Source organism: Hylobates moloch, unplaced genomic scaffold (genome assembly GCF_009828535.3).
Source record: "Hylobates moloch isolate HMO894 unplaced genomic scaffold, HMol_V3 SCAFFOLD_13, whole genome shotgun sequence".
Taxonomy (NCBI): domain Eukaryota; kingdom Metazoa; phylum Chordata; class Mammalia; order Primates; family Hylobatidae; genus Hylobates; species Hylobates moloch.
Window position 1 is genome coordinate 18,731,801 of NW_026652288.1, and position 27,926 is coordinate 18,759,726.

Genomic DNA, 27,926 nt, shown 5'->3' on the forward strand with positions numbered 1-27,926 from the left:
CCTGCATGTGAACAAAGACTACTCTGGGGACAGCTAAAAAAATCAACAGGGTGTTACTATCATTCAGCTACTCAGTTACAAAGGCTCTTGCAGAGGTGAGGCTGAAAAACAACAAAGATACCCAAAAGGAGCTCTAGGCCATGCAATCCCCAGCCAACACGAATTCACTCATATCTATACCAAGCACATGTAAAAGGGCAAGGCCATTTAAGTCTTTATGCCAGTTTCAGGATGTCCTCAAAAACTAGACATTTTACCCATGGGTCATAGACTGACATCTAGGCAGTTGGAGTAGGATTTATCTTAGGATAGTAAGCATAAATAGAAATGTGCCAGGCAAACTGGTATGTATGGTTGTCCCTTATACATTAATTTAGACTTTATTTTTTAAAAAAGGTTTTAAGCACAGTGGTGAAATAATGTGATTTACAGTTTTAAGAGCTCACTTTGACTGCTGTATGGAGGACGGATTTGAAGCCAGGGAACCAGAATACAGGGAAAGCACTGAGGAGACTATTACAATAATCCAGGTAAGAAATTGGTAATATTGTAGATTAGGATGACTGCAGCAGTGGAGAGATTCTATAGGCAAATGGGGAAAGCAGAGATATAAACTTATAAACATATATAATTTATAATTATAAATTATAATGATACCTTAAGTGTCATTATAATTGAACGAAAGCCTTGCCTCATCATGGGCACTTTATAAACAGTTATCTATTTATCCATTTATTTATAAATAATATCCATTATTTATTCAACAAATATTTGAACAGCACTGTGGAACGGGAACTATGCTGGATACTAGGAACACAATGTTAACCTAAAACACATGTTTCTTCCCAATCTTCGCACCCAACCATAGCAGTATAGTATAGCTGAATAAGAAAAGAGGAGATATAATTAGAGATTCACACACGCACCTGCTCACAAATGTGTGTGTGTGTGTGTGTGTGTGTGTGTAACAAAAGCTTACTATGGGAAGATGGGAAGGAGGAAAGGAAGGAAGAAAGAAAGGAAGGAAGGAGAGAGGAAGAATTGACGACAAATAAGTGAAGGACTATAAGATAATATCCCCACCCCCCGCGTCTCTCTCTCTCTCTCTCTCTCTCTGTCTCTTTCCTCTCTCTCTCTCACTCACTCTCTGTCTCCCTCTCCCTCTCCCTCTCCTCTCTCTCCTTCCTCCTCCGCCTCCTCAGCTCTTGGGCTAGAATATCTATGGGTCGAAACGTGATGCGATGAATTCGAGAGAGAGCGAAACTAGGACGAGGAGTGCGGCGGAAGCGGCGGGACTCCCGGGCATGGGGGCTTCACCACAATAGAGGCAGCGCCCCCACCCGCCCCCGCCAGCCCCTCCGGAGCGAAGCCCCCAAACCCCCTCGGGAAAAGAATGGCGGCGGCACCTACCCAGATCGAAGCCGAGCTGTATTACCTGATCGCTAGGTTCTTGCAGTCTGGACCCTGCAACAAATACGCTCAGGTGCTAGTGCAGGAGCTCGAGGAGCATCAGCTGATTCCGCGCCGCTTAGATTGGGAGGGGAAAGAGCACCGAAGAAACTTCGAGGATCTGACTGTAAGAGAACACTATGGAATGGGTCTGCTTTTGCGGCTCTGCATAGAGGCAGACCTCCAGAACTACCTGTAAATTATGTGAAACCTCCAAATGTGGTGAATATCACCTCTGCCAGGCAATTAACCGGATGTAGTCGCTTTGGTCACATTTTCCCTTCATCTGCTTACCAGCACATTAAGATGCATAAGAGAATTCTGGGGCACTTGTCATCAGTCTACTGTGTAGCATTTGACCGAAGTGGGAGAAGAATTTTTACAGGTTCAGATAACTGTTTAGTAAAAATTTGGGCTACAGATGATGGACGCCTTCTTGCTACACTTCGTGGACACTCTGCTGAAATTTCTGACATGGCTGTTAACTATGAAAACACTCCTATTGCCGCAGGCAGCTGTGATAAGGTAGTAAGAGCATGGTGTCTTCGAACTTGTGCACCCGTTGCAGTCCTTCAGGGCCATTCAGCTTCTATTACTTCCATACAGTTTTGTCCATCAACTAAAGGCACAAACAGATACCTCACTTCTACTGGTGCTGATGGAACAATCTGTTTCTGGCAATGGCATGTAAAAACAATGAAGTTTAGAGATCGCCCAGTGAAATTTACTGAGAGATCCAGACCTGGAGTCCAGATATCTTGTTCATCTTTCAGTTCTGGTGGTATGTTCATTACAACTGGTAGTACTGACCATGTGATTAGAATATATTATTTGGGTTCTGAGGTTCCTGAGAAAATTGCTGAATTAGAGTCACATACGGATAAAGTTGTTGCTGTTCAGTTCTGTAACAATGGAGACAGTTTAAGATTTGTTAGTGGAAGTCAAGATGGAACGGCAAGAATTTGGCAGTATCAGCAACAAGAATGGAAGAGTATAGTGCTAGACATGGCTATTAAAATGACTGCCAATAATTTGCCACCTGGAGAAGACAAGATCACTAAACTTAAGGTGACTATGGTGGCCTGGGATCGCTATGATACCACAGTTATTACTGCAGTGAACAATTTTCTTTTGAAAGTGTGGAATTCTATCACAGGACAGCTTCTTCATACATTATCTGGACATGATGATGAAGTATTCGTTCTGGAAGCCCATCCATTTGATCAAAGGATCATACATTCAGCAGGTCATGATGGGAACATTTTTATTTGGGACCTTGACCGGGGGACCAAAATTCGGAATTACTTTAACATGATTGAAGGCCAAGGCCATGGTGCGGTGTTTGATTGTAAATTTTCACCAGATGGAAACCATTTTGCCTGCACAGATTCTCATGGGCATTTGCTGCTTTTTGGTTTTGGATGCAGTAAATACTACGAAAAGATTCCAGATCAGATGTTCTTCCACACGGATTATCGTCCTCTTATTCGTGATGCCAATAACTATGTATTGGATGAACAAACCCAACAAGCTCCTCACCTCATGCCTCCTCCATTTTTGGTGGATGTTGATGGAAATCCTCATCCCACAAAATTCCAACGGTTGGTACCAGGACGGGAAAATTGTAAAGATGAACAGCTTATACCACAGCTGGGCTATGTGGCTAATGGTGATGGTGAGGTAGTAGAACAGGTAATTGGGCAGCAAACCAATGACCAAGATGAGAGCATTCTTGATGGAATAATCAGGGAGCTGCAGAGAGAACAAGACCTGAGACTGATTAATGAAGGAGATGTTCCACATTTTCCAGTTAATAGAGCATACTCTGTTAATGGTGCTCTGAGAAGTCCAAACATGGACATATCTTCTTCCCCAAACATCAGGCTTCGAAGACATAGTAGTCAAATTGAAGGTATTAGACAAATGCATAACAATGCTCCTCAGAGCCAGATGGCCACTGAAAGAGATCTCATGGCATGGAGCAGAAGAGTGGTGGTCAATGAACTAAATAATGGGGTTAGTAGGGTACAGGAATAATGTCGAACTGCAAAAGGTGACATAGAAATCAGTCTTTATACAGTGGAAAAGAAGAAAAAACCATCTTACACTACTCAAAGGAATGATTATGAGCCTAGCTGTGGGCGTTCTTTACGCAGGACACAGCGCAAACGTCAGCATACTTACCAAACACGGTCCAACATAGGGCATAATTCACAAGCATCATGTCAAAATTCAGGTGTACAGGAAGACTCAGACAGCTCCTCAGAGGAAGCTGAAACTGTTGGCACAAGTGATGCTTTGGTAGAGGATCCTGTTGTTGAATGGCAAAGTGAAAGTTCTTCCAGTGATTCATCAAGTGAATATTCTGATTGGACAGCAGATGCTGGAATAAATTTACAACCCCCAAAAAGACAAACCAGACAGACAACACGCAAAATATGCAGCAGCTCTGATGAGGAAAATTTGAAGCCCCTAGATGAAAGGCAGAAGAAACCTAAGCAGACTAGAAAGAAGAAAGGAGGACTGGTTTCTATGGCAGGTGAGCCTAATGAAAAATGGTTTGCCCCTCAGTGGATCTTGGATACTATACCCCGACGTTCCCCATTTGTCCCACAAATGGGAGATGAGCTTATCTATTTTAGGCAAGGACATGAAGCTTATGTTCGGGCTGTAAGGAAATCAAAAATATACAGTGTTAATTTACAAAAACAGCCATGGAACAAAATGGATCTCAGGGAGCAAGAGTTTGTTAAGATTGTAGGAATCAAATATGAGGTTGGCCCACCCACACTGTGCTGCTTGAAGCTTGCATTTCTGGACCCAATTTCAGGCAAAATGACTGGAGAATCTTTTTCCATTAAGTATCATGACATGCCGGATGTCATTGACTTCCTTGTGCTACATCAGTTTTATAATGAAGCCAAAGAAAGGAACTGGCAGATTGGTGATAGATTCCGCAGTATAATAGATGACGCCTGGTGGTTTGGGACTGTGCAGAGTCAGCAGCCTTTTCAACCAGAGTATCCTGATAATTCTTTCCAGTGTTACAGTGTTCACTGGGACAATAATGAGAGAGAAAAGATGAGCCCCTGGGATATGGAGCCAATTCTAGAAGGAACTGCCTTTCCAGATGAAGTTGGTGCTGGTGTTCCTGTCTCCCAGGAAGAATTGACTTCTTTGCTATACAAACCCCAGGAAGGAGAGTGGGGGGCTCATTCCAGAGATGAAGAATGTGAACGGGTTATTCAGGGCATCAACCACCTTCTTTCCCTGGATTTTGCCAGCCCTTTTGCTGTTCCAGTGGATCTCAGTGCCTACCCCTTGTATTGTACTGTAGTTGCTTATCCAACTGACCTCAATACCATCAGGCGGAGACTTGAAAATCGCTTTTACAGGAGAATATCAGCATTAATGTGGGAGGTACGCTATATTGAGCATAATGCCAGGACTTTCAATGTGCCAGACAGTCCTATAGTTAAAGCAGCTAAAATTGTAACTGATGTCTTACTTCAATTTATTGGGGATCAGAGCTGTACTGATATACTGGATACTTATAATAAAATTAAAGCAGAAGAACGAAACAGTACTGATGCAGAGGAGGATACAGAAATGGTTGATTTAGATTCAGACGGTCCTGGTACTTCATCTGGAAGAAGGGTCAAATGCCGAGGCAGAAGACAGTCTTTAAAGTGTAATCCTGATGCTTGGAAAAAACAATGCAAGGAACTATTGAGCCTCATTTATGAACGTGAAGACTCGGAGCCATTTCGACAGCCAGCCGATCTTCTTTCTTACGCAGGTCATCAGGAGCAAGAGGGAGAATCCTCAGAGTCTGTTGTTCCAGAAAGACAACAAGATTCATCTCTTTCTGAGGATTATCAAGATGTTATAGATACTCCTGTGGACTTCAGCACTGTGAAAGAAACTTTGGAAGCAGGAAACTATGGTAGTCCTCTGGAATTTTATAAGGATGTTCGCCAAATAGTCAACAACTCCAAAGCTTATACCTCTAATAAAAAGTCAAGGATCTATAGCATGATGCTGCAATTATCTGCCTTATTTGAAAGTCATATCAAAAATATCATCTCTGAATATAAGTCAGCAATCCAGAGTCAGAAGAGGAGAAGGCCACGGTACAGAAAACGTCTAAGAAGCAGCAGCAGTTCATTACCTAATAGTGGAGCACCTAGTCCAAAAGGGAAGCAGAAACAAATGAAGTTGCAGCCTAAAAATGACCAGAATACCTCAGTATCTTATGCCAGGACTAGCTCTCCTTTCTCATCTCCTGTTTCAGATGCTGCTGAAGGGCTTTCACTATATCTACTTGATGATGAGCCAGATGGGCCATTTTCTTCATTGAGCTTTGGTGGATATAGCCGAAGTGGAAATAGCCATGACCCAGGGAAAGCCAAATCATTTCGGAATAGAGTTTTGCCAGTTAAACAAGATCACTCCCTTGATGGACCCCTTACAAATGGTGATGGCAGAGAGCCCCGGACAGGAATCAAGAGAAGACTACTTAGTGCATCAGAAGAAGATGAAAACATGGGAGGAGAAGATAAAGAGAAAAAAGAAACAAAAGAGAAATCTCATTTATCCACCTCAGCGAGTGGAGAGTTAGGATCCAGTTTAAGTTCTGAAAGTACCTGTGGTTCTGACTCTGACTCTGAATCAACTTCCAGAACAGATCAAGATTACGTAGATGGAGACCATGATTATAGCAAATTCATACAAACCAGACCTAAAAGAAAACTCAGAAAGCAACATGGCAATGGAAAAAGAAATTGGAAGACCAGAGGCACAGGAGGAAGAGGCAGATGGGGAAGATGGGGTAGATGGAGTAGAGGAGGCAGAGGAAGAGGAGGCAGGGGACAAGGGAGTCGAGGAAGAGGTGGAGGTGGCACTAGGGGGAGGGGAAGGGGGAGAGGAGGAAGAGGTGCTTCTAGAGGAGCTACCAGAGCCAAACGAGCACGTATTGCAGATGATGAATTTGATACCATGTTTTCAGGACGTTTCAGTAGACTGCCTCGAATTAAAACAAGAAACCAAGGCAGGAGGACTGTTTTATATAATGATGATTCTGATAATGACAATTTTGTGTCCACTGAGGATCCTCTGAATCTTGGTACATCCAGATCAGGCAGAGTGCGTAAAATGACAGAAAAAGCCAGGGTTAGCCATTTCATGGGATGGAATTATTAACAGTTAATAAATTTAGAATAACTTAAAAAAAAAGATAATATCATGTTGGGGGTCAGGTATTATATGAAGAGATGACTGAAGAGGATCCTGTAGGATGCTTTAGAGTTATCGGAGAATGGAACTGGTGGAGCAACAACCTTTCTATGCCCAAGAGTAGAGTATCATTATCTGATGTATCTGTGAAATAGGAAGGAATTGATTCTCCCTAAGTTCTTAGAGAACTGTGTAGACAAAAATATATATATATATTTGAGAGATAAAATGCAAGTGTCTTAAATGGCACTAATTTCTCAGTCTGAAATTTCACTGATTTGACTACACTACTTTCATGAATGTCAAGATATTAACATAAACATTGTTTCAGACACATTAAAACCTGTGCAATTTGTAAGGACATAGAAGATTTGAGGTCATAGTAAGTTTGATCAAATAGACGTTTATGAAACACTGAACACAGTGTATATATAAAATATAGTCTTTTCAAGCACACATCTATGGCAGGCAGAATTCTAAGAGGGCCTCCAAGAGCCCAAAACCTGGTGTACATACACCCAGTTATTCAATCAAACACTAATCTTGGTACTGCTGTAAAATGATTTTGCAGATGTAATTAAGGTGCCAAATCAGTTGACCCTAAAATAGATAAATTATCCAAGTGGGCTTGACCTAGCTCTATGAGCCCTTTAAATCTGGGTCTAGAGGTCAGAAACAGGACAATCCAGAGATTCAAAGTATGAAGATGATTTGATACAAAAGAAATTTTCTGTTGCTGGCTTTAAAGATGGATGGGGTCATGAGACTCTTCATGCATATGGCTTCTAGGAGCTGAGAGTGATCTCCAGTTGATAGCTGGCAGATGTAGCTAGGAACCTCAGTCCTACACCCACAAAGAACTGAATTGTACCAACAGGAATGAGCTCAGAAGCAGATTATTTCCCAGAGTCTCCAGACAAGATCAGCTGACACTACAATTTCTGCACTGTGAGACCATGAGCAGAGAACTCAGCTGCTCTGTGCCAGTTTTCTGACCTATAGAACTATATGAGCTAATAAATGGGTGTCATTTTAAGTCATGAAGTTTGGGATGATTTGTTATGCAGCAATAGAAAACTAATACAGTATTAATCAATAAGGAAATGTCAATAAATATTAAATAATTTATAAGGTACAAACCACTGTCTGTAACTAAAATTCGATAAAATTAAAAGTGATAAACTATGCTTCTCCAAAATCTCATACATTTGGAATTTCAAAAAAAAAGCAATACTAAGTAGTGTGTAGTTTGAAGATCAAACTTTAATGGAAACTACAAATATTTGGAAATAAATGACAAACTGATATGTAAATCATATATAAACCAGTTTTCCATAAATAATTCTGTTGATTCAATACAATTTCTTTAATATTCCCCATGAGGTTCTTGTGAAAAAAGCAAGTTGAAAGTTGACCCTAATATTTATATATAAGAGTATTCTTCAGGTTTGTACTATTAAAAATAAGTTGCAATCAACAGTCTTGTGCACATAAATTTATAAACTGTTGTGAGAAAGTCCAAACACAAATGACAAATGAGAAAAATTTTTTGAAACACATACGATTAAGGACTAATATAGAGGACTCTAATAAATCAGTTACAAAGTCAGAAATACAATAGAAAATTGAAGAAGATTGTGAGCAGGAAGTTTATAAGAAAAAACTTGAACTGGAAAACTTATGAAAGATGTCCAACTTCACTTACAACTGACAGAATACAAATTAAAATTGCAAGACGCAATCAATTTACCCAACATTAAGCTCTTGTGTTTGCATTTACTGGAAAAATCTTTGCCCATCTTACTATTCTGATCTATTCTTCTGTCATTTTGTTTCAAGATTTACCCTTATAAAGAGCAGACATTTGTTTTACTAATATTATTTTTGTTCCCCAAAGGAGGCTGTATTTTAATAAGAATGTTAAACTCATTTGTCTTTATTTAACAATTAATTTGTGTTATTCTTCTGCCACCTTTTTTTCTGTGTGTGTACTTTATATTTGGGATGTATATTTCATATTTCTTTTACTTTTTTTAAGTTGGAGGTCTTTGCTTTTATATCTTCCCAAACTTTAATAGGCACCATATGGTTTTAATTCTTTAAATGATTACTTTTAAGATTTTCAAAAATATTCTTAAACATATATCTATCAGTCTAAGAAAGTCAAGACAAAACATGGAGATGTAATTGAAAAAGCATTAACTAGGACTAGAATAATCATCTCAATTTAAATACAGCCTTTGTGCTGGTTGCCATGTGCAGGCTCTGGGTCTATGGGTCTATTTCTTCTATTTACCTTGACAAATTGTTTTGTGGCCCAATTGTAATACAGGAACAAGGCCTCAAATATTATTATTGCTGCCAGTTTTAAATGATAGCAAAGTGCCAGGCTATGAATACTCTATGTATTACCTCATTTAATTCTTACAGCATCCTTCAAAAATGGGTATTATTATTCTCATTTGACAGTTCAGTAAACTGAGGTTCATGAAAGGTAAATGACTTGTGAAAGTCACATAACTAGTAAAGATCAGAATGAGGCCAGGCGCGGTGGCTCACACCAATAATCCCAGCACGTTGGGAGGCCAAGGTAGGTGAATCACTTGAGGTCAGGAATTCGAGACTAGCCTGCCAACAAGATGAAACTCTATCTAAAAAAAAAAAAAAAAAAAAAAAATTAGCTGCGTCTGATGGCAGGTTCCTGTAATGCCAGCTAATTGGGAGGCTAAGGCATGAGAATTGCTTGAACCTGGGAGGCAGAGGTTGCAGTGAACTGAGATGGTGCCACTGTACTCCAGCCTGGGTAACTGCGCAACACTCTGTCTCAAAAAAAATGTAGCATAATGAGACTCAAACTCATTTTTTTCTGACCTCAGATCAATCTTCTTATCCCCTAAGGAAAAAGAAAATACTCCTTTGCTAAGTTTTCTAAGCTCTGAGTCAAAAAAACTTACAAGCATGTCTTTGAAAAGGAATCATTTTATGTGTAAACTCAATACATTGCTGTTATTATTATTGCCGTCAACTTTGATTCTCCCTGCATGTAAAATATTTAACATACTTTTACTTACTCCTCCTACTCCTTCTCCACATCCTTCTCCATCACTACACCCCTACTCACCCAGGCCACAGCTCAGCCCTCCCTCTCCTGGTTGCTTCAAACACTAACCCCTGTGAAGCAGAGGGGTCTTGAGCTGTGATGAGGGTTTGATTATTCTGGATTGATGGGTCAATAGTAGAACAAGGAAATAGCCTTCCTCCCTGTTTTAGTGGGTGCAGGTTTTCAGTTTCCCTAGAAACATCACAGAAGCAGGCCTCAGATGATGTTCTTCTATACAGGCTCATGGTCTTGCAGTTGCACAAGTGCCTCCAGGTTCTGGATAAAATTTAGATGTTAGTACTAAATGTTAGTAGATGTTTGAATTATCGTCGTCTGTGTCTCCATGGGAATTTTGGAAGAAATTTGAAAGATCCAATTTGATCTTGATTCTGAGACGCTTGGCATTAAAAAAACAAATCCCAGCCAAGTCTATTGAGTCAGCTCAAGGATGTTAGCTCATAGAACTGAACAGGTTAAAACTGCGTGTGTGTCATTTTATACAGACAGAATGGTGGTAGTATAATAGCAAGAACAAAGGTATTGGCATCGAGCATACTTGGAGTTTGAACGCTGGCTTCACCAACTCTTAGGGGAGACCTTGGGCACATCATTCAATCTTTCTGCACCTCGTTTAACTCATCTGTAAAATGGGGATAACGATGCCTACTTTCCCAAGTATAATGAAGTTAACGGAAAGCTACAAGTACATAGTAACTGATCAATGAATTGGAGTTAATACTGGGGTGAGGTATTGCTTCTGTTATTACCATCATATGAAATGCTTACCCCATGGGGAACTGTGGTGATTGCCTAGCAAAAGCAAACTCAAATCAACTCCCATTGCATTGGCCAGCATGAGTTCTGTTAACTGTATACATAGATTATGAACTACCTGGTTGATTTACACTTTTCTGCAGCTGAAGAAAAGTATTTACTGGGCAGATTAAATCGAATCAAAACAATCAGATTAAAAGGAGCCTGGAGGCTGCCCCTTAGCCCAGCAAGGGACAAGTTGCCTTGCTCTGAGCTGCAAACTCACGCCAGGAGCTTGACAGATTTACCAGTAACATGAGAAGGTGTGACTGGAACTGCAAACAGGGCTGAAACACTGAAGAAGGAGTGTTTTTCTCTTCACATTGTATTCACATGTCAGCTCTGGGGATAGGCTCACCTCACTAATTTAGACCAACATAGATAAGCAATGCAAAGCTTGAACGAGAACACATCTGCTTACACACCCATGATGTAGGAAGTTTAACTTTCCATTACAGGTAGTGCCATCTTATAAATAAGTCAATTTCCAAGGTGAAATTGTAAGTGAGCTCTTTACAACTCAGAGCAGATGTTCTTACACATGTAAATTTATATTCAATGATCCATCTCCCAGGTCAGCCACAAAAGTATTTCTAATCCAAAGGGCATAAGGTGACATGGGCCACACCCAAGCAACATTAAGCCCAATAAAATAGTGTTCTGTAGCCAGTGTGTGTTTGTTTGTTTGTTTGCTTGTTTGCTACTTAGACAGTCCATATAAATTAAATCTTTTAAGACACTGTTTCTAAAATATTCTGTTTAGTGGCCATAAATATTTTTAAAATATGGATTTCTTCTATCAATCTCCTAGCCCCTTCTAGTGTAAACTACACTGGCTGAATTACTTTAGTTATATCACAGGAAATACTTCTTAACCCACTTTACTAAACTGTGTTCTATAGTTTAGTATTTCAGGAGTTGTTAATAGTCCTGAAAAAAGAAAAAATAAAGTTGCTTTGTAGAATAAATTTGGAAAATATAGCACACTAAGGCTCCCTGGTAGAGATTTGCAAGGCACACTCAGTTATTGAAGATTCTAAGGTAAAGAAACCGTTTAAAGTTCTTGTCATCATCTGTTACTAACACTTATTTTAATACATAACAAGTTTTTGTTTCATATTACCCTAATTGACATCCTGAGAATAGGGTTCAAAACGCTAGCTTGGAAAATGCCAATTTACTTATTTACACCTAAAAGTGTCTATATTGCATAACATCTATGGTAGAATAACAGCTCAAAACATAAAGTTGCAGCAGCATTCAGTACTATAATAATAAAAACAATATACTGTAGCTAGATCATAGATATCCTGAACTTCTACAGACTTTCCTGAGAAGGTAATGATTTATCTAACATAGTGTTCAGGGGAAAATAAAATTTAAGGTTTGTAAAAGGGGGTCATTACTCCTCCTGCTTCAGGGACAGTGTCTTTCCCAATGACTAGGGACTCCCAGGAGAATTTGCTTGGCTTCAGTGTTCTCCATAACCAGGGGAGTTTTGATTTATACTGGCACTTTTCCTGCTGAAAATGCCCCCTGTAATATATAGAAAAATTGGGTGCTTCATATATACATATATATGTGTGTGTGTGTCTGTGTGTGTGTGTGTGTGTGTGTATACATATATATATGTATATATTTCCCCTAAGGAAATAATTAGTTTAGTCCCATTACAGTCGTTTTTATTCTAAAAATGTATGTAAAAAGCTCTGTACTCAGGCTGGGTGTGGTGGCTCATGCTTATAATCTCAGCACTTTGGGAGGCCGAGGCAGGCGGATCACAATGTCAGGAGATCGAGACCATCCTGCCCAACATGGTGAAACCCCATCTTTACTAAAAATACAAAAATTAGCTGGGCGTGGTGGTGTGTGCCTTTAGTCCCAGGGCACTGGGACTCAGGAGGCTGAGGCAGGAGAATCGCTTGAACCCAGGAGGCAGAGGTTGCTGTGAGCCAAGATCCCGCCACTGCACTCCAGCCTGGCAACAGAGCGAGACTTTGTCAAAAAAGAAAAAGAAAAAAAAAAAAAAAAGCCTTGTACTCACATAAGAATTTAAAATTAAACTTCATTTCGGATCCCAAGCTCTGAGGGAGAGGGTCCTGAGATAATGAGATTACATAGTCTGCTGATGGTAGAAGACAAAAATCATATTAGTTGGTGCTTTGGTCCTATCTCTTCCTGTGCTGAAAGTATGTATTCTGGCTGGGCAAGGCCAGGAACTTTTGGGGGGAATTCACTGTACAACATGGATTCCCAGCAGGCACTATTGATCTGACCCAGAAAGCCCCAGGCCCAGGTCTCATTTGTAGTTCTCGCAGGCCGGTTGGAGGCCAGCAGCTGGCTTTGGCTTAATTACCTCCCTGGCCAGTGAAGTTTATGTGGCTTTCTACAGCACTTAAGAACAACTGACACCAAAGGGTTTGGTTTCATGTACTTGAACTTGGGTGACACAAATATTTCGGTGGTGAATCAGTCCTAGAAAGGGGAGGTGGGTAAGGTAGGGAGTGTTTATAGAAGACATTTCATCACCACTAGTCAAACATATCTCATTGTTGGTTCAGGAGGCACTGGTATTTTCCTCTTTGAAGGGGATGCTCAGGGAGCCAAGAGCTTCCACCCTGGAGCTCAGCTCCAGAGAAGGGCAATGGCCATTTGCACACAGGGAACCTGCAGGACTAGTTGCTTTGGAATGTTGACAATCTTGGGGAAAGGGTTTTATGTCTTTCCTCAGGGGAAGGTAAAAAAAAGCTGGTAGATCTATGTAAAGAAAGGCTGAGGCTGTCTCTGGGACTTGGGGCTGCTGGTGAGAGCTTATTTTTCTGCCTGGCTTTCTTTTAAAGAACCCACTGGTTGCAGAACCCCAAAGATAAGGTCAAGAAACTTGTAATTTCAAAGAATCAGTACTGCCAATATCAGTGATAAAAAAGTTCAGCTGGAAGATGAGAAAATGAGATTTCTTTGGCTTGAGTACATCTCTTGCACTATAAATGGGGAAGCTCCAGACCCTACACAGTTGTGTTCCCTACAGCCCTCACCCCTCAGGTAAAAAAAGAGAAGGCATCATGGTCCTTAGTGCTCTCCCAAGCCTTGGGAAGTGGAAATCATCTGAAAGCTTGCAGACCTCCTGTAGGTGTGGCATTATGAATGGCAAGGGGTTCCAAGAAGACTGCATGTAGAAAATCCCAAACTGGGCCATGCCAAGAAACACAAACCAAAAGGAAATACTTTATGAAAACAAAACAAAGCTACTGAGTCAAACATACAAAGCAGGAAAACAGAACAAAAGATTATTTGAGGCCTGAGGTTTGAACATTTTGAAGCCACATATGTGCTAGGCCAGCCCAAGAACATGAAGAGCCTTACAGCTGTGTGAGCGCGGAGGCAGCCGGCTCCCATCAGGGGCTCCCGAGGGTCCCTGCAAGCCCACCAAGCTTGCTGGTTATGCTCCTATATCATCGTCTCTCCAACTTGAGCGCAGCCTTGAGCTACACAGAAACAGAGGTCTTCCACTGGAGGCTGCACAGATAGGGCTAACAGGACTGATTCCACCTACTGAGTAATTCCTGTTGCATGCATGTTAGTTTCCTCCAGTCCTAATTTTTTCCTACAGAGCCTTAAAGGATATCAGTGTTAGAACAAAAAAGTTCGGTTATCGAAATGTCTAACCAAGAACTTGCCACATATTATACAATCTTCAGAATCTCAGAATTCTGAAACCGAATAAGTTTGGCTGAATCATTTAAATTCCCAAGAATTTTAACTCTGTGAAATAAGATACAAGTCAGACTCATGTTAGGGTCAAACATATGTTGTAGCAAATAGACTTAGATTCCTGTGTACCCAAGCCTCTGTCCGAGGGAAGTGTCTCAGTGATACTAAATTCTGAATCCATTTACACCTTCTTTGGTGTCACTAGAAGACTTTTTGAAGGAATTACCTTACCCTTTCATGAAGATATACTATGATGCCATGTCTTTGGCTTTTCTGAGGGGGTCAGTAAAACAGATGCTGTATGGAAACTGCTCGAAATTTGTTGTAAAGCTATTGTAAAGAATAAATGCAACCATATCTGATTGCAAGTTATTTTTACAATTAGATTTCAGAAAATGTGCATCTGTTGAGGAATGAGTGTGTTTTCTCTGTTCTGTTGATGAAGCTCACCAGGTTTTCTTTGCTTCTGTGGTTGCCAGAAAGTTCATCTCCAACTGTCATAATCATAACTCTATAGCGTCTCATGGTCAGCTCACTTTTGGCCTCCTCCTTTCTTTAATCCTGCCTTTCCCACACATACACACACACACACACACACACACACCCTTCTCTGGAATTAAGGCTCAAAGATCAGGATGTGTTACTCTAATTAGCTATGAAGAATTATCATATGTGATTGTGGCTATCTTCAGATACTATTCCAGAATGAACATCCAAGATCCATTCATCTCCCAGTGCTGAAGAGATAATGATTTCCCCCGAAGGAAGGGTGGCATATTCCATATCATGGAAGCAATAACCCTCTGCCCTCGTTCTTGTCCCTGGAGATTGATTGGGAAGGAGAAAAAGCATAACAGCCACCATTGTTTAGCTGAGCACATTAATGTGTTTTTGGATAAGTACAGAGAGGTCAGGAACTAAATCTGGAATTCAGGCAGGGGAATGTGGAATGGGCTCTGCATGATCCAATGGAAAGTGTTGTGGGGAAGTTGCTGGAGGGTAGTGATGTTGGGGAAGGAGTGGAGGAAGCTACAGAGAAATGTATCGAGAAACTGGAGTCTTAGTTGGTGAAAAAGACCAAGGGAATTTTCTGGAGTAGGAATTTTTATACTCTATGGAAATTATCTGACAAACAGAGCTGTAAGATAAACTGATTCAACACTGTTTTATTACCAAAATTGTATCTTTTGATTATGTCAAGGAGGAGGCTGATAGAGATGGCAGAGAAATAACAGTATTTAGGAAATGATATCAGGGAGAAAGAATTGGGGGTCCCTTGTTTAGGTGAATATTAAGATAAGATAAAAAGAAAAAGAATAGGGAAAAATAGTGTGGAATGGAGAATCCAGTGTATGCAAGTAAATCCAGTGTATGCAAGTAATTCCAGTGAAAACTTTTTGGACAAAACAGAGGCCTTGGAAATTTGCAAATATATGTACAGTCACCACCGCCCTCCCACAGTACTTGGATTAGTGTGTGGAGGGGATTCATGGTAATCGTATCAAAATCTCATGGACAGAAGTTTATGTTTGCAAATATATTGCTATTTTGATTCGTATCAGGGAAGCAGCAGCCTAAAATTTTGCAAGCTTCCTTTTCACAGATCTACATCAACAGCATAAGCACTTGGATATTGCCTAGTAGTTCAGGAGAGGAACCAGGGCAGGCATGTTCAGTGCCCAAGGAGACTCTATAGATACTCAAATGAGAGGTTTCGGTAAACTAGAATTACCAGAACAGGCTTCATGTAGGATGAAGGTTTGGAGCAGATCTGGAAGGATAATAACTTTTCTACCCTTATTTGTTGACTAATGAATAGAGGAATGCATGACGGTTAGACTAATAGTGCCATAAAAAAATTTTTACAAATCTTTTAATAAAAGCTATGGTACCATGAGGAGTACTTAACTTGTGTCCAGATGTAAAAATAGAATAAATAGAAACGCATTTAACTCTATATATGTGATTTATTCATGAGTAATTGTCAAGAGAAGTAATTACCATTATATTACTCTTCTGAAAATTATAATATCCAAAATGCAGAGGAATTCTCTGAAGAGAATAACTTCTATGCATCAAAAGAGATGAATCAGCTGTCATAACGTGGATCATCCATTTGGGAGGGGGTCAGTTTTGAGTTACTTTATTACTAGAACTTTGTATTCAGGAAGCAAAGAGGAGAAATAAAGTTTAAGAGGAGAAATAAAACATTCCCCCTTCTATCAATCTATGTGTAAATATTAGGTTTCATTGATAATTTTGATGAATCATTTATAACCTGCCTATTTCCAAGAAAAAATGATTTGATAATAATTAAAATGTAAAGAAAATGAATGCCAGCAAGGACATACAAAGGAATGTGGTAGAGCCTTTAAAAGGTAGTGCCCTGGCTGGGTGCAGTGGCTCACACATGTAATTCCAGGTATGAAGCCAAGGCAGGCAGATCACCTGAAGTCAGGAGTTTGAGACCAGCCTGGCCAACATGGTAAAACCCCATATCTACTAAAAATACAAAAAAAAAAAAAAAAAATAGCTGGGCATGGTGGTGCATGCCTGTAATCCCAGCTACTTGGGAGGCTGAGGCAGGAGAATTGCTTGAACCCCGGAGGCAGAGGCTTCAGCGAGCTGAGATCATGCCACTGCACTCCAGCCTGGGCAGTAACAGAGTGAGATTCCATCTCAAAAAAAAAAAAGAAAAGAAAAGAAAAAGAAAAAAAAAGGTAGTGCCCTGAATCAATAACTAGATAGAGGGAATAAGACTGAAACTTCATAGACATCTCTCACACAACAAGCTCTTTATTCCCTCCTACCTGAATTTGTTCACAAGCATTTACCCATTGATGTCACCTAATGGAACATTTAAAGTGTTTAGTACATGTTCTAAATATGCTAATTTCTTTAGAGTGTAAAAACTTAAAGGATTCAAATAACTTTTTCTACAGATAGGTACTTAAAAATAATAATCGTGTTGTGTATTGTATTAGTCCATTTTCATGCTGTTGATAAAGACATACTCAGCATGGGTAATTTATAAAGAGAAAGAGGTCTAATGGACTCACAGTTCCACATGGCTGGGGAGGCCTCACAATCATGGCAGAAGGCAAAAGGCATGTCTTACATGGCAGAAGGCAAGAGAGAATGAGGATCAAGCAAAAGGGGAAATCCCTTATAAAATCATCAGATCTCTTGAGATTTATTCACTACCACAAGAAGAGTATGAAGGAAACTTCCCCCATGATTCAATTATCTCCCACCAGGACCCTCCCACAACACATGGGAATTATGGGAGCTACAATTCAAGGTGAGATTTGGATGGGGACACCATCAAACCCTATTGTGTATCATATCATATCATATCACTGCTCTACGGTCTACAAAACACATTGACATACATCTCATTATATCTGACTCCAAATACTTGGAAAATGGAATTTGCATATGCTGTGTTGTGACATTGTGCTTACTTTTTAAAGTATTTTCCCCATCATTTTCACTTTATCCTCGCTACAAGGAAGCAGACTTTCTCATTCCCAGTTTGCAGGTGCAGAAATCAAAATGCTACTACCTGCTTGACTTATAATTTAAACTGATCATTTTAAAAGTCTGTCTTTTTTTTTGTTATACTTTAAGTTTTAGGGTACATGTGCACAACGTGCAGGTTAGTTACATATGCATACATGTGCCACATTGGTGTGCTGCACCCATTAACTCGTCATTTAACATTAGGTATATCTCCTAATGCTATCCCTCCCCTCTCCCCCCACCCCACAACAGGCCCCGGTGTGTGATGTTCCCCTTCCTGTGTCCATGTGTTCTCATTGTTCAATTCCCACCTGTGGGTGAGAACATGCAGTGTTTGGTTTTTTGTCCTTGCGATAGTTTGCTGAGAATGATGGTTTCCAGCTTCATCCATGTCCTTTCAAAGGACATGAACTCATCATTTTTTATGGCTGCATAGTATTCCATGGTGTATATGTGCCACATTTTCTTAATCCAGTCTATCATTGTTGGACATTTGGGTTGGTTCCCAGTCTTTGCTATTGTGAATAGTGCCACAATAAACATACATGTGCATGTGTCTTTATAGCAGCATGATTTATAGTCCTTCGGGTATATGCCCAGTAATGGGATTGCTGGGTCAAATGGTATTTCTAGTTCTAGATCCCTGAGGAATCGCCACACTGACTTCCACAATGGTTGAACTAGTTTACAGTCCCACCAACAGTGTAAAAGTGTTCCTATTTCTCCACATCCTCTCCAGCACCTGTGGTTTCCTGACTTTTTAATGATCGCCATTCTAACTGGTGTGAGATGGTATCTCATTGTGGTTTTGATTTGCATTTCTCTGATGGCCAGTGATGATGAGCATGTTTTCATGTGTCTTTTGGCTTGCATAAATGTCTTCTTTTGAGAAGTGTCTATTCATATCCTTCACCCACTTTTTGATGGGGTTATTTGTTTTTTTCTTGTAGATGTGTTTGAGTTCATTGTAGATTCTGGATATTAGCCCTTTGTCAGATGAGTAGGTTGCAAAAATTTTCTCCCATTCTGTAGGTTGCCTGTTCACTCTGAGGGTAGTTTCTTTTGCTGTGCAGAAGCTCTTTAGTTTAATTAGATCCCATTTATCAATTTTGGCTTTTGTTGCCATTGCTTTTGGTGTTTTAGACATGAAGTCATTGCCCATGCCTATGTCCTGAATGGTATTGCCTAGGTTTTCTTCTAGGGTTTTTATGGTATTAGGTCTAACATTTAAGTCTTTAATCCATCTTGAATTAATTTTTGTATAAGGTGTAAGGAAGGGATCCAGTTTCAGCTTTCTACATATGGCTAGCCAGTTTTCCCAGCACCATTTATTAAATACAGAATCCTTTCCCCATTTCTTGTTTTTGTCAGGTTTGTCAAAGATCAGATGGTTGTAGATATGTGGCATTATTTCTAAGGGCTCTGTTCTGTTCCATTGGTCTATATCTATGTTTTGGTACCAGTACCATGCTGTTTTGGTTACTGTAGCGGGCAAAAACTGGAAGCATTCCCTTTGAAAACTGGCACAAGACAGGGATGCCCTCTCTCACCAATCCTATTCAACATAGTGTTGGAAGTTCTGGTCAGGGCAATCAGGCAGGAGAAGGAAATAAAGGGTATTCAATTAGGAAAAGAGGAAGTCAAATTGTCCCTGTTTGCCCATGACATGATTGTATATCTAGAAAACCCCATCGTCTCAGTCCAAAATCTCCTTAAGCTGGTAGGCAACTTCAGCAAAGTCTGAGGATACAAAATCAATGTGCAAAAATCACAAGCATTCTTATACACCAATAACAAACAGAGAGCCAAATCATGAGTGAACTGCCATTCACAATTGCTTCAAAGAGAATAAAATACCTAGGAATCCAACTTACAAGAGACGTGAAGGACCTCTTCAAGGAGAACTACAAACTACTGCTCAATGAAATAAAAGAGGATACAAACAAATGGAAGAACATTCCATGCTCATGGGTAGGAAGAATCATTATCGTGAAAATGGCCATACTGCCCAAGGTAATTTATAGATTCAATGCCATCCCCATCAAGCTATCAATGACTTTCTTCACAGAATTGGAAAAAACTACTTTAAAGTTCATATGGAATCAAAAAAGAGCCTGCATTGCCAAGTCAATCCTAAGCCAAAAGAACAAAGCTGGAGGCATCACACTACCTGACTGCAAGTCTGTCTTTTTAATGTCTGATCATTAAAATACCCGGTTGATAAATCCATTTACTTTTATTCTTTGACTTGGAGATACTATTTTTCAGAAAACTCAATATTAATGCTGTATTATTTCTCTCCTAGTTCTATATATATGTATATATATAGAGAGAGATATGCTGAAGTTGATATGATACATATATACATTTGATGTGATATGATATATATATCCTATATATAATGAATATACTTCTTAGAGTTGACAATGATATATATCACATTATATATCAAAAAACAAAATGTTTCCACCATGTTACTGAGATTGGAACACTAATACACTTCTTAGAGTTGATAATGATACATATATCATTATAAATATATGTAATATGTGATATATATCTAGATATCATATATTATATACATATATCTATATATCATATAATGATTCACATATATATATCATTATCAACTCTAAGAAGTATATTAGTGTTCCAATCTCAGTAACACGGTAGAAACATATTTTATTTGTGGAACCCCTTTTTCCACAAATAAAATATTACCAACAGAAAAGTATTGAAAACATGCAAGTGAGCTCACAAGAAAGACAAATGCCCAGCTGCCAGACATAAAAAAGAAATAAAAAAAGAGGCTGAAATAATCATATATAAAACTTTTAGTAGGCAACTAAAGCAATGCTTACAGGGATATGTATCCCTACAAATAAATATAGATATAGACATAACAAAATTAAGAATGACAAGCTGTAAGTTAAATGTGCAATTTAAGAAGGTAATCTAAAGAAAGTTAGAGGAAGGAAATCATATAGATAAACAAGATAAAAAAGAGAAAAATAATAAATCCAAAACTTATTCTTTGAAAGGCTAATAGTCAAATCCATCACAAAGCTAGTCAAAAAATAAATTAATTAATTAATTTAAAAAAGGAAGAAAAAACAAGATAAAAAGGGGGATAAAACTATAGGTATGGTAGAACAGTAGAAGATTTTCCCCAACTTTCAAGAATGTTAGAAAAAGTTTTATGCCAGTAAATTTGAAAACAAACATGCAATGAACAATTTCCTAGAAAAATGAGTAAATTTTCAAGGCTAAGCAAAGAAATATTAGAGAAATTGATCATCTATTAAAGAAATTAGGTTGGGAGTTTAAAAAAATCCACCACCCTACCCCCACCTTTTCATATCCTCCCCTTCCCACAAACCCAAATATCAACACCGTCAGGCTCCGACAGTTTTATAGACAACTTTTACTACGCCTTCAAGGAACACAAAAGCCCTGTCTTACACAAACTGTTCCAGAGAACAATAAAAGAAGGAATTCTCCCAAACTTGTTTTATGAGGCTAGGATGACCTTGATTCTGATACATGAAAACCAGAGAAAATTATAGACAGATTTCACTGTTAACACAGATGCCGATATACTTCACGTAGAATAAAGAAATATTTCTACCTTTCTCATCCCACAGTTTTCAGACGCCAAGAGGACATCCTCATGGTAGATGCAAACTAAGCTCCCCCAGTCATTCTTTGTCATCAGCCATGAATGTGGGACACAGGCCACTCTCCCCTATAGAGATCCAAACTGGGCCCCACTCATTGGAAAAATGGCCACACCCTGCATCCTCAGACTTTCTCCTCCATGGTCAGGAGTCAAGAGGAGGCTCACCAGCACAAAGGAAGGATAGACTCCAAGTGGAACTAAGTCAATTCTCCCCCAGACATTCTGGTCTGCTTTAATAGGATCAAAATAGAAACAAGACAGGCACACCTCCTTACCTCACCAATACACATAGGCTCCTTCCCATTTTCCGTGTTGTACTTGTGAAGTCTCAGTTATGCTCATTATACCCTGTTATTATAGAAGACCAGACCCCTGAGTCACCGTCAGTTCCTATTCTCTAACCTCCATAGGTCCTTTAAATATTTCCTATTCTATCCCCATCTCCTTAACTCACTTCATTTCTTACATTTTTTTTTACTTGATCTCTGGAATCCACTGTCAATCATTAGCAAATTTGCTTATATATAAAAAACTTCCTCTAACTGTTCTTGATCTTCTTATTCTTAGAGCCACTTGACTCTCCCTTGAGATGCTGTTTCCACATAGCTACCCCTCTTAACGGAGGAGGAACATGTATCCTCTATGTCTATTACTGCCACTTCTAAGCCATTCTCCTTTCCTACTCCCTTAAATCTCCCAGCTCTGAAACTTGTGGCCTCAGATTATACTACCACTTTAATTCCTTGTTGCTATCATCTACTTAACGCCCCATTCATGTCTTAATGATTATAATTCTTGGCTCAGTACATGCCACGCTATTTCTATCTTAATTCTTAGTGATTCCAAAATATATATTAAGATGATTCTCCCAACATTCATTAATTCTTTGGACACCTCTCCTCAGATAATCTTGTCCTCCGTGCTACCTCAGGCATTCATTCCCATGGTTATACATCAGAATTTACATTTCTATAACTGCAATCTCTATTCAATCTCAGCTGCATGCATTCAATTCTCTGACTACCATTTTCTATTTTCCTAGCTCTCTTTAATACCTGATTCTAGTGATAGATAATAAATATTTATGGACATAATATATGATTGAATATAATTGATCACATTATAAGATGAAACAGTTTGTTACTGTTGAAACATATGTAAAAAATAAGTAGTGGAAGAGTTAAGACCTAATTTTTGGTGCAAACATTTTAGCAAACTAGTAATAGAACATAATATCCTTAATTTGAAAAGTGTTTCTAAATAAACCCTATAGCTAATACAATTTTCCAGTGACATTTTAGAAGTAGTATTTTTTAATCAAGAGAAATGTGCTTGGTATCACTGCTTCTATTCAACATTGTAGGTGGTCCTTGAAAATACGATATAATGCAATTTAAAAATAAAGATTAGTAAAGAAAACGATGTCATTGTCGACTGATGAGGTAATCACGCAGAAAAATGTACAGAATATCAGAACTGATAAAAGAGTAAATCAAGTTAGCTAGCTGTAAGATAAATATATAAAAATTGACACTTTCCTTACATGCTTGAAACAATCTATTTAAACACACAAACTATTCACAATAGCAACAAGCATTATAAGATACCCAAGAATAGATTTAAATATATATATATATGTGTGATACCTTTACAGAAAGGAAAAAATAAACATTATTAAGAAACATGAAAAATATTAAAATATATGGGTAGATATACCATATATATGGGTGGAAATATTCAAAATCTGAACTATAGCAATTGCACCCAAATTAATCTATACATTCAATGCAATTCTAAAAAAATTCAATTTGTTTTTAATAGAACTTGATAAGTAAAATTCAATGTTTTTTTTGTTTTGGCTAGAAGATTTAACATGAGAACTGTTTACTATAGGTACAACAGGCACAACATTGTACAGCAGATATCTAGAGCTTATTCATCTTTTTTGACTGAAACTTTATGCCCATTGAACAGTGTGAACCAAAAGTATCTGGAATAGGTCTCAATCAATTTAGAAAGTTTATTTTGGCTAGGTAAAGAATGTACCTGTGAAATGGCCTCAGGAGGTCCTGATGATATGTGCTCAAGGTGGTCAGGGTACAGCTTGGCTTTACACATTTTAAGGAGGTATGAGACATCAATCAATATGTGTAAGATGTACATAAGTTCAGTCCAGAAAGGTGGCACGACTCAAAGCAGGGCATATTAGTCCATTCTTGGACCGCTATAAAGAAATACCTGAAACTGGGTCATTTACAAAGAAAAGGGGTTTAATTGCCTCATGGTTCTGTAGTCTGTACAGGAAGCATGATGCAGCATCTGCTTGGCTCCTGGGGAGGCCTCAGGAAACTTACAATTATGACAGAAGGCAAAGGAGAACCAGGCACATCTTACATAGCCAGAACAGGAGCGAGAGAGAGAGTAGGGGGAGGTGCCATATACTTTTAAACAACAAGATCTCACAAGAACTCACTCACTATCACAAGAACAGCATCAAGTGGGAAATCCACCTCCATGATCCAGTCACCTCCCACCAGGCCTCCCCCTACAACAATGGGGACTACAACTGAACATGAGCTTTGGGTAGGGTCACAGATCAAAACCATATCATTCTATTCCTGGCCCCTTCCAAATCTCATGTCCTTCTCACATTGCAAAATACAATCATGCCTTCTGGGCAGTACCCCAAAGTCTTATCTGAGACAAGTCAGGTCCCTTCTGCCTATGAACCTGTAAAATCAATAACAATTTAGTTACTCCCAAGATACAATGGGTATAAATACTGGGTAAGTGCTTCCATTCCAAAAGAGAGAAATCAGCCAAAAGAAAGGGCTATAGTCCCCACACAAGTCCAAAACCCAGCAGTCAGTCATTAAATCTTAAAGTTTCAAAATGGTCTCCTCTGACTTCATGTCTCACACCCAGAGCACACTGATGCAAGGGGCAAGTTCCCAAGGCCTTGGACAGCCCCACCCCTGTGGCTTGCAGGGTTCAGTCCACAAGGCTGTCCTCAAGAGCTGGCATTGAGTGCCTGTGGCTTTTCCAGGTGCAGGGTGCAAGCCATCAGTAGGTCTATCATTCAGGGGTCTGGAGGATGGTGGCCCTCTTCTTACAGTTCCTCTTGGCTGTGCCCCAGTGGGGACTCTGTGTGGGGGCTCCAACCCTACAGGGGCTCCCCTCCACATCAGGAGGGTCTCCCATCCACACTACCTTAGTAGATGTTCCCCATGAGGTTCCACCATTGCAGCATGCTTCTTCCTGGACATCCAGGCTTTTCCATACATCGTCTGAAATATAGAGAGAGGCTCCCAACCTTAACTCTTGCATTCTGGGCACTTGCAGGCTTAACACAATGTGGAAGCAGCCAAGGCTTATGACTTGCACCCTCTAAAATAGTGGCCCAAGCTGTTACCTGGACTCCTCTGAGCCACAGCTAAAGCTAGAGTGGCCTGGATGCAGAAGTGGTGTGTCGAGGCTGTGCAGGTCAGTGGGGCCCTAGCACTGGCCCATGAAACCATTCAGTCCTCCTATACCTCCAGGCCTGTGAAGGGAGGGGCTGCCACGAAGATCTCTGAAATGTCTTGGAGGCGTTTTCCCCATGTCTTGGCTATTAGCATTTGGCTCCTTATTACTTATGCAAATTTCTGCAGCCTGTTTGAATTTTTTTTCCAGGAAAATGGGCTTTTCTTTTCTACTGAATGGCCAGGCTGCAAATTTTCTAGACTTTTACACTTTGCTTCCTTTTTAAATATAAGTTCCAGTTTCAGGTCATTTCTTTGCTCATGCATATGAGTGCAGGATATTAGAAGCGTCCAGGCCACATCTTGAATGCTTTACTGCTTAGAAATTTATTCTATTAGATACTCTAAATTTTCTCTCTCAAGTTCAAATTTCACAGATCTCAAATGTAGAGGCATAATGCAGCTAGGCTCTTCACTAAAGCATAGCAAAACAACATTTATTCCAGTTCCCAGTAAGTTCCTCATTTCCATCAGAGATCTCAGCCTGAACTTCATTGTCCATATCACTATTAGTATTTTGGTCACAAACACTCAACGAGTCTTTAGGAACTTTCAAATTTTCCCTCACCTTCCTGTCTTGTTCTGAGCCCTCCACACTCTTCCAGCCTCTGTTCGTTACCTAATTCCAAAGCTGCTTCCACATTTTCAGGTATCTTTATGGTTATTCCTCACTTCCCTGGTACCAATTTTCTGTATTAGTCCATTCCTGCACTGCTATAAAGAAATACCTGAGATTGGATAATTTATAAAGAAAAGAGGTTTAATTGGCTCACATTTCCACAGGCTATACAGGAAGCATAATGCTGGTGTCTGCGTAACTTCTGAGGAGGCCTGAGGAAACTTACAATCATGACAGAAGGCAAAAGTGAAGCAGGTACCCCTTACATGACAGTAGTCAGAGCAAGAGAGAGAGTAGGGGGAAGTGTCACAAACTTTTAAACTACTGGATCTCACAAGAACTCATTCACTACCACAAGAACAGTACCAGGTGGGAAATCTGCCCTTTAGATTTATTTACCTCCCACCAGGCCCCACCTCCAACATTGTGGGTTACAATTCGACATGAGATTTGGGTAGGGACAGAGATCTAAACCATATCACAGGGACTTCCAGGTCATAGGTAGATAATAGACAAATGATTGTATTATTTTGAGTCTTTGATGAGCTTTTCACTGAAAACACAACTTACATGTGAGAGGAAGGTAGAGGAATAGTCATGTATGCATTAGTCTGGCTGAATGAATCTGCATTTTTCCATAAATGCAAGGGCAGGGGAAGCAATCAGATATGCATTTGTCTCAGATGAGCAGAGGGATGACTTCAAGTTCTGTCCTTTGTCCTACAACTGTGAAGACAAGTTATCAATTTACATTGCCAGGGTGAAATTCGACAGAACTGTTTTTGGGTAAAGATCTTGAGGATGACAGGGAATTTCCTTGTGGGCAAATTATGAGAAGGTATGTACCTTTTTTTCTTTTATCTTTGTAGCTATATTATTTAGGAATAAAATGGGACACAAGTTTGCTCAACGCAGTTCCCAGCTTGACTCTTCCCTTTGGTTTACTGATTTCAGGGTCCTAAGATTTCTTTTCCTTTCACAACAGCAACCCCATTTTACCCTCTTCCTTGCCCCTGGCAGCCACCAGTACACTAGTACACTTTTTGACTCTATGAATTTGACTATTTTACAGACTTCATAAAAGTAGAATCCTGAAATATTTGTCTTTCTGGGTCTGGCTTATTTATTATCACTAAGCATAATGTCCTCGAGGTTCATCTATGTTGTTGCATTTTGCAGAATGCTTTTCAAAGGCTCAACAATATTTCATTGTATGTATATAGTATTTTTTCTTTATCCATTTATCTGTCAGTAGAAATTTATGTTGCTTCCACATCTTGGCTATTGTGAATAGTGCCGAATTGAACACAGCAGTATTAATATCTCTTCAGAATCCTGATTTCAATTCCTTTTGATTAATACTCAGAAGTGAAATTACTGGATCATACAATCGTCCTAATTCTAATTTTTTGAGGAACCTCCATACTGTTTTCTATAGCAGTTACCCAACCAAAAGGAACCAAGATGAATCTTAAGAAGTATAAGTAGAAACTCACCCAACTAAAACTTCAAAGTTTTAAATGTATTTAAATGTATTAAATGTATTTAAATGTATTAATGTGAATTTCATATTAAATTTCACATAAGGGTATTTCACTGGTGAAAATTTAGAGAAATGGGCCAAAATAAAAAAGCAAAACCCAAAAGAAAAAGCCTCATCAAACACATGTGAAGGAAATTCATACACATCAGAGGTGACTATAAATCAAAGGGAAAATCAGAGACTAGGTAATAAATGTTGTTGGAACAATTATTTATCCATATTGGAAAAAAATTAAACAGTATATCTGGTACTTTATTTAAAAATAAACTTTATGTGTAATAATATTTTAAAAGTTAATACATTATTTAATTCAGAAGAAAAGAGAATAAGATATATATTTTTTTCTCAAAATAGGAATTTCAGAGATCAGACAAAAGTCTAATCATAAAGACAAGAATTATTAATTTGTCATCTGTAAAATTAGGCTTAAAATTTCTGCACGCAGGGCTGCGATGTTCAGTAAAATATAATGTGAATAGTGTCTGAAATTGCATATGTGAAAAATATTATGCCAATGAGTACATAATAAGAAGAAATCAAGAAAATAATTGTCTCAGACTACAGCTGGAAGGAAATATTTGTAAAACACGTATCTGGTAAAGAATTAATACTCAGATTATATCAACAATTCCCATAACTTATATTGTAAAGACAAATACAGAAAATGGATAATGAATAAAATATCTCAAAGACAAAATCTAGATGGAGCTGAAAGCCAAGTTTCGAGAACTACG

The 27,926-nt window shown here is 39.1% G+C and overlaps 1 protein-coding gene across 1 annotated transcript; it reads left to right on the top strand.

Moving 5' to 3' along the window:
- The first annotated feature begins 1,354 nt into the window (after positions 1-1,354).
- LOC116480327 (bromodomain and WD repeat-containing protein 3-like) lies at positions 1,355-6,651 on the top strand. The gene is given in 2 exon segments (XM_032172298.3): positions 1,355-1,568; positions 1,571-6,651. Coding segments are annotated over 2 exon segments (5,256 nt in total). The 5' UTR covers positions 1,355-1,393.
- Positions 6,652-27,926: the final 21,275 nt, after the last annotated feature.